Below are 8,024 nucleotides of genomic sequence, written 5' to 3'. Positions count from 1 at the left end.
GACAAGCGAAACTAGGCTCATGTGTCTCACGTCTGTCACTTTTTGTTCATTTTTAATAATATCCTGTGTCTGATGTGCTCAGATTAGTGTATGCTCTACACACATGATCTTTCTTCAGACAATTACTTCTAAACTCACTTCAGCGTTCAAAGTGAGCTGATACAACACAGATTTCTGCATCCAAATCAAAATGAACCATACTACTGAAGGTTAAACCAGTGTAATGGTTTCTCCTCTTTTTTTTTTCTTTTTTTTTTTTAACCATGCACCAAAACCACCACTACAGTGGCATGACTAACTTTCACTTTGAGTTTGGGAAATCTTATGACTAATATCAGACTTTGCTTTAGGTTTAAAATCCCCAGAAAGTGACGGCATGCAGCTTGCTGTATGGGCCGAGCAGCCTTAAAAAGTAAATCACATTGGCGCAGTAATAAGACCTGAATACTTCACAATGAAAACCGAGACGCGCGTCAATATTCCCAGCTGATAAAGCAGATCACCACTGCTACAACAGCTCAGCAGACGCATCCTACCTTATTAAGTTGGCGTTATAAATATGATTCTGGCAGAAACGTCCTGGTTGCTCCTGTCGCCGAGGTCATGATGAGGTTCCGGCGTTTGAATTTGGTGTAGACGCTGGCCCGTGATGATTTAAGGCCACTGAGGTGGGAGGGTGAGGCAGTTTACCGGGGACGCGCCGCACACACCGTGTGGAGGTGAGGGAGGCATTGGCTTCTGGTTTAAAGGGGGGATGAGGAAGAGGAGGGGTTGCACCTCCATCACCTTCTCCACCTCCAGCTATTTGAACTTCCTGCACTCAGGAAGCACATCTACCGAGGACCCGGCATCTTTCTCAGCACGGCGGTGTTTTATAAGCATTTTACGCGTACTGCTGGTAAGATTTAACACTTTCCGGCACGTTTCGGCGTTTAACACGTTACACTTTATAAACCTTCAGCCTGAACACACACTTTTCTATTTATCAATAGCTGTGTATTTCTTTAGGGTCCCAGCGCCCTCTACTGATCTGTCAGCATCATTATTATTATCCAACTCAAGGTCTCAGCATCTCCTCTGCTATCATGCCACGATGTCATAAATTCTGCAACACCCTGGAGATAATCAAACAATAAAACAATCAAACTGGCATAATAAAAATTTTTGATAAATGACCATGCCACTTGATTATTTAATAAAGAGATAAACAAAAATCATTTTATAGACGCTGATAGATTCCCTGATACTTCTCATAAACATTTCAGTTTCACTATAGAGGACTGTTTTCATTTACCTACCCATTTTAAATGACACAAGGCTGTTTATAGATCATTACACTGAAAGTGGAACGTTTCTCTGTGCTCAAATATCCCCAAAAGAAATACATCTGACTGTAAGGGGAGCATGAAATAGTTTGGAAGTCAGTCATGGTCCAACAGACAACTTGAAGTCTGCACTGGACATAGTGCACACTGAGAGAGGTGTGTCTTGTGAAATATTTACATGAGCATAGATAATAGATTTTTAAGTGAGGGAAGAGGTATCTGTCATTTTAGGAACCAATTCCACTAGATAACTGAACTCATTTAGAGAAAAAGCAGGTGCTTATGATGCGTAGTCCATAGACACATATAATAATAATGGAGCCTTGAATGAAAACATGGCAAAATCATACATATACACAACATCATCCTGTGTGCAAATAAGTCGTAGAGATGTGGATTAATGATGTTTATTGTTGTGTTGTCCTCTTGTCCTGTATTTATTGTTTAAAGATTAACATTTGATGTCTCCAATTTCCAGAGAATCAGGATTGTAGCACTATTTGAGAAGCAAAATTGGAGCAATCAATCAAGAAACCTCTTGTCAGAGGGAAATCAGACTGAACTTTATTTCCTCCTCCGTTGATTCTGAGGTTGCTTTTCAAGAGAATGTAATATTTATGGCGTACGACCTTGAGCAGAGATGGGTAATAAACTGAACATAAGACATAGGCCACCACTATTTACCATGTCAAATTACATTTGGACATCACTTTCTCATAATATTACCATAGAGCAAAGCTAGAAAGTACCACTCAGATTGTTGTTCCTCTCCTGTCCTATTTATGCTGTGACGCTGACCTGTGATTAGTGTCGTGTCCCATTTCAATGTCATCAGCCAACAATTTAATACAGTGTTGACCTTTAGGAACACGCCTCAATGGTTCAAACGCATTATTACTCTGTCATCAACCTATTTCACAATCTTCTCTAGAGTGTGTTCCTGCTCGACTCAAGAGACCAAAGCAATCTACAACCTACAAATGCTTGCGTGTTGGAGACGTGTGGTTTCTGAAGAGGGTCCCTGAATTAGGAGGAGCTAACGGCTAACGGACAAGACGTACATTTCCTTCTGGGGTGAAATAATAACCAGATTTGTTTTCTTTTTTTGTTGTTCTTTTAATAAAACAAATTTTGTAGACTGAAATTCTACAAATAAATAAGACAGTCACATCACCAGACTTTTGGATTCAAATACATAAGTCATGCATATAGTATATCCTGTGTGTCTAATGGGTGGAATGACATGAACTGCACAGATTAAAGTCAACATGCTAACTGATTTTACCTTAATGTAAAACAGATTACTGCTGACACTGATTATTAAATCTGCATAACATATGTGCACTGTTCATTTAGACATTTTACAAATAGCAAACAACTCATTAATGCAATTTACAAAGAACGAATCAATATTGTAAGACATCAGTGTAAACAGCTTTATCTCACTACCAATATCAATTACAGCTGCCTCCGCCTCCACTGGCTCAGTTTAGGGAGCCAACAAGTTAGATTATACAAGAACGCACATTCCTGCATTTTATAACAGAGGCTCATGAGCAAACATAAATAGAACCAGATTACATTTTAGCTTTCTGTGGCGGTCATGAAGACTGGAAATAGCATTTTATTATTATTATTATTTTTGTTTGTTTGTTTGTTTCACGAACAATTACAAACGTGCAGTCTTAAAGCGTCCTTCTTTTTCCCATGTGCTGGACGCCTCCTTGAGTTTGTCACTGATGGTGAAGGCAGAGGAGTTGTCGTCAGGGATTTCTGGGTCCGGCAGCTGGCAGTGGATGAGGATCACATACATGAAACTGCCCAAAATGCCTCCGAGAAGTGGAGCCACCAGAGGAACCCAGAACCAGTAGCCATTACACCTGGAGAAAACCCAAAACAACAGGACAAATATGTTCGTTCAGTGTTGAGAGTTGTTTCACTAGAGCTGTATTTTCTATGTTTTTTGACATTCACTTTTCACAGGGCGAACCAAAAGATAACTATTGGACAAAACAGCTTTGGTTTTGGCTGTAGGTTTCTGCCCCTTAGCCTGTAAAAATCTGTGTATGCAGCTTCAAGGAGTACAACTTGTACAATTATTATTTATGGAACCACAAAAATGTCTCTGGATCTTAAGGTCAGCATGTGGTATTATGTAACAAAAGACCAGTTATTATCAGAGGTCCTGTAACAAGCTGATACGTCAAGCTGATAACCACTGACATGTGTGATTTTCTGAGAAACACAAGGTTAAAATTCAAGAATGGGAAACAATGCCTTTCTTTTTTAGTCAAATGTCATTATAAAAGTTGAATTGAAATGTTCTCGCTTGTCCTAAAACATTGACTGAGAAATATGCATTACGTTGTTTAACTCCAAAGTTGTGTTTACTACTGTGCTTGAGCGCCGTACCAGATAAGATACTTACGTGAACACCTCGGTGCCCCAGCCTGCACTAAGTGTGAAAAGGCGAGGCCCCAGGTCGCGAGCAGGATTTATTGCAGCTCCACAGTTAGCTGACATTGACATGGAGATCCCCAGAACAATCACTGCCACTATGGCAGGAATCAGATCATTGGGAGCTGGGGTGTTCCTCTTTTCATCCAAACCCAGGATGCACAACATCAGCATGCCGGTACCCACTACCTAATAAAAAAAACATATTCATTAACTCAAACATGAAAAGCTGCAGATCCACTGATCCTCTTAAAGTTTACACAAGTCATTTTACTCACCTGGTCCAGGAAACTTCTGCCCAGTGTAATGTATTCGGAGGGGTATGTAGCAAATATAGATGCTGTCTCCAGCGGGCCGTAAACAGTCAGCTCTCCTCCACTATAATCCATTATGGAATCTGCAACAGAAAAATAAGTCATGTAGCTAACAACAAACAAACTGTTTGCAGATGTGTGTGCACACGTGCCATCAGAGATGCAAGATAGACGAACCATAGTAGACCAGATAGACAAGCCCCGACGCCACGTAAGCCCCCACCAGCTGAGAGAGGCTGTAGGGCACCAGCTTTCTCCAAGGCACCTTCTTCAGAACACAGAAACTGAGAGTCACAGCCGGGTTCAGATGGGCACCTAAAACGCACAAAAGGAGAAGAGTGAAGCACAGTGGATATTAAATGTGGAGTTAGATTGCCAGGTAATTAATTGTCAAAATATTAATTGCCCTGTAGCATGCTGCAACTAAGATCAAGGCTGTAATTTAGATAGGTGCCAGCCAGGGGAAATACCATGCAGAGCTGGAGATAGCCAGAGATAAACCTAGATCACTCATATCAGTGAACAACTGCAGTAAAGGTCTTGATTAGAGTGAGAGTGAGGTAGGAAAGGAAAAAGTGCCGCAGGATTTTATGTTGCCAGTGCTCGTGCAGAGGGCAATCATACTGAGTTAAACAATCCTGCCAAGGGACAAAAAAACAATGTTACTGTTATTATTATTATATTGTTTTTTTATTGTTTTTTTACCTGAGATGCCCTTGGTGAGATACATGGCCGACATCACGCCCACTGAGAAGGCCATGTTGACTGAAAGAAACTGGCCTTTAGTCTCTTTGCTGGTTTTCACCTGCGCTGCAGCGGAGCAGCCGAAGAGCTTCATGGCATACAGAGGTGGACAAAAGCAATTAATTAATCATCTATTGGTCTTTCAAATACATCAGTTATCGAAGACATATTTGTGGTAGTTAAAATGTTATTAGGCTTTGTAATGAATCTGGCTATGTCTTATCTAAATGAGCATGTAAGAAAACATGTGAATGTGAAGTTGTTACAGGTAAAAAAAACACACACACATGCACCGCATGTTCTGAGTGCAGCTCATAAAACGTCTCTAATTAACATTATTTTATTATGTACTTTTTGAATATTGAAATCATGTTAACAGTTTGGGGTAAACAGTTATAAATGTCTTTATAGCCTTCATATGTTTTTTAAATTTTTTTTTACATCTTTTGTAATGCCGACATTTTATTTATTGGTACTGCTTTCTATACATCCGAGTAAAAACTGTAACTGTTGTTAAATGGTTAAATTAAACTAGTAACAGAAAATGATTGCATCCGCATTATCTTAAGGGATCACTGTGCAAATCCCAAATCGTCTCGACTGTAGGAAGTAGTTGAAAATTTTAAGTTTGGATATTACTTTTAAAAACAAGTATAAAAGTTCACCAGCGGTTTCGTATGCAAAATTTATATTCAAAAAATAATAAAGAGAGCCCAAATTATATTGTCACCCTGTTAAAATAATCGCCTAACTAATTTTTTCAAGTTTTTCAGGAAACACAAAAATGCAAATCCGCTTAAGGCACACACTTGGCATAGGCCACTGTCTTAAAGGGGTAAAATCACATGATCTGATCAACTGAGGATGTAGGAAATTTTACCATAGGTGGCCGGCGTCATGAGGAAATAATTTATGCAAAAAAAAACAATTTTGACAAAAAATGACTTAGGCGATTATTTTAACAGTGTGACGATATGCAAACTTTGTGCAGTCTTTATATTTGTTTGATTTATGGAAATAATTACAATACATGCAGATTTTTTTTTTTTTTCCTGGTGCAGATTTACAGATTATAATGTGATGCTGGGCTTTTTAAGATCAGTAAACTGATTCTTAAGTTTAAGTGCACAATATACATACATATACCATTATTGCTCATTGCTGTTTCATGCTCTCACAAATAAAAACCTTAAGAAAATAAATATAAATATTTTTGGTCTAAGAATTGTGAGAAACAGAGAATTTGTATATGTATAAATGCTGTTAGTTCGTTTTTAACATTTTATTTTTGACAGGCAACAGTGTGAATCCTAAAGGACCCTTCTAAATCAATAGTGGGGTCAAATGCAGGAGTGTCACTCACCAGCAAGATGAAAGTTCCCAAGAACTCAGCCATGCACTCCCTCACCAGGGCATTCCTCACTCTCATAAAACGTAGATTCAACATGGCTTGAGTTAAACTAAAGCGCTGTTCTCATCTGACACTGGACACACCGATGTTTAGTTGACAAATACAACCTTCTGCCACAGCTTTGCACCTGAGCATCCGAGGACCCGTGCACTGTATCTCACTTCTCCTCTGCCCTCCCTTTTTTCCACAGCTGGTCAAACACTATTACTCATTTACTGGGCTGTCACACCACTGGATTGGCTGGTGCAGAGAGTGTAATGTTCCTCAGATATTAGAGATTGCTTATATGAACTGAGGCCATAAAACAGTGAGGTTATTCACTGGAAACAATGACTGAGGGTTAAAAGCTGTACAATTAACACAAACACACACGCGCACACAAGTGTCATATACAGTGGACACTCGGTAAGTACTTTATTTATGACTAATAAGAATCTATTCATGTTTATTCCTACGTTTTTCATTGTAATCAGTCTGAGTGAGGTGCCACACTGCAATGTGCGGGTCCACATGTGATAACAGCTTACTGCTGTACATACAGTAGGAATATACCTGCTGGCGCTCAGCCAATCGGATTAACTGAAATTTGTGTCATGGAGGCAACATGTGCAGATCAAGTGCATATTTGACTAAATATATTAGTGTCTACAGTTTTCAGTAAGACGTCTTTGTCCTTTATTAAATGCACACTAAAGTCTTTTGATGAAGCGAGTTTTTAATTGCATTTGTTTACCGTATTTGTCTGCCGCACTGTTTTTATTGCATGAAGAATAATGCGCTCGAACAATGCAGTTACACTCAATGATTTATTACCAGTATGCCTCAGTAATATTCTGCATATAAACCACAAGAACGGTGAAATGGAAGCGTTGTACTATACGGGGGGGGGGGGGGGGGGAGCAGAAAGCTAAATATTGCATTTACGTCCAGGTCAGGCTCTTTCCAAGGTGTGTTTATATGTGATTAGATAGGGTTAGACCGAGCAAACAGAGTGAGAAATTCCCACATATAGCAAAATATTTAAATTATGCTATTCCTGATGGAATTTTCCTTGGTAATAAAAAAAGCCCAAGTCGTCACCTGCAAGCCACATGTCACCCTGACCCTAACCCCTCTCTCTGAACTCTGGACTCCTAATGGATTATGCAACTTGAATATTGGCCATGTAGCTGTAAAGATCGGTGCTGATAATCACATGAGGTGCACGACGATGCCATGAAATTAAGTGAAAATCAGATAACATATAAAGTGGACAAATATCAATGACACGCCAGGCCAATCCTGCGTTTGCGCTGCCAATGAAAAAAATCTGTTGACTCTCACTGAAGTTTGGAGAACAGATGATTACCTTTTAAACAAACAAAACTTCATGTAGCTTGTAGAGACTGTAAAAACTACACAATAATAATTAACTAATATTTTATCACATTAAGGAGAATTACTACTTAGTGTTGTGCGAAAGTAAAGGTACCTTTATAGTTTTGTCCCCATGACTTTATCTCTAAACTGATACTACATGCTTTGGTCTCCCTCTGCTGGATGTAAAAATAACAAACATCAGTATGTTAGAGTTTATTAAAACGCAATATAAACTTTAGATTCATTTATCATCTATATATTCACATTACTTTACATACATTTACAGGGGCCAAATTGCTAGTTTTTAACTGATCACACCATCTGTTACAAATGCTGTTTGGCTTAATAAATGTATGAGGCATCAGTGCACTTTAATTATAGCTGATACAGAGACATCACAGGCCTTGAGGTAGA

At 39.0% G+C, this 8,024-nt stretch overlaps 1 protein-coding gene across 1 annotated transcript; it reads right to left on the bottom strand.

Annotated features, from left to right (window-relative positions):
* Positions 1-2,705: 2,705 nt before the first annotated feature.
* Positions 2,706-6,662, bottom strand: aqp10a (aquaporin 10a). The gene is made up of 6 exons (XM_084556390.1): positions 6,204-6,662; positions 4,802-4,928; positions 4,274-4,411; positions 4,061-4,179; positions 3,754-3,971; positions 2,706-3,205 (listed from the first exon to the last, which is right to left on the bottom strand). Exons 1-6 carry the CDS (start codon positions 6,285-6,287, stop codon positions 2,995-2,997), a joined length of 897 nt encoding a protein of 298 aa, XP_084412516.1. The 5' UTR covers positions 6,288-6,662; the 3' UTR covers positions 2,706-2,994.
* Positions 6,663-8,024: the final 1,362 nt, after the last annotated feature.

Source organism: Chelon labrosus (genome assembly GCF_963514085.1).
Source record: "Chelon labrosus genome assembly, chromosome: 12".
Classification (NCBI taxonomy): Eukaryota; Metazoa; Chordata; class Actinopteri; order Mugiliformes; family Mugilidae; genus Chelon; species Chelon labrosus.
This window is presented reverse-complemented; position numbering and strand designations above follow the sequence as displayed.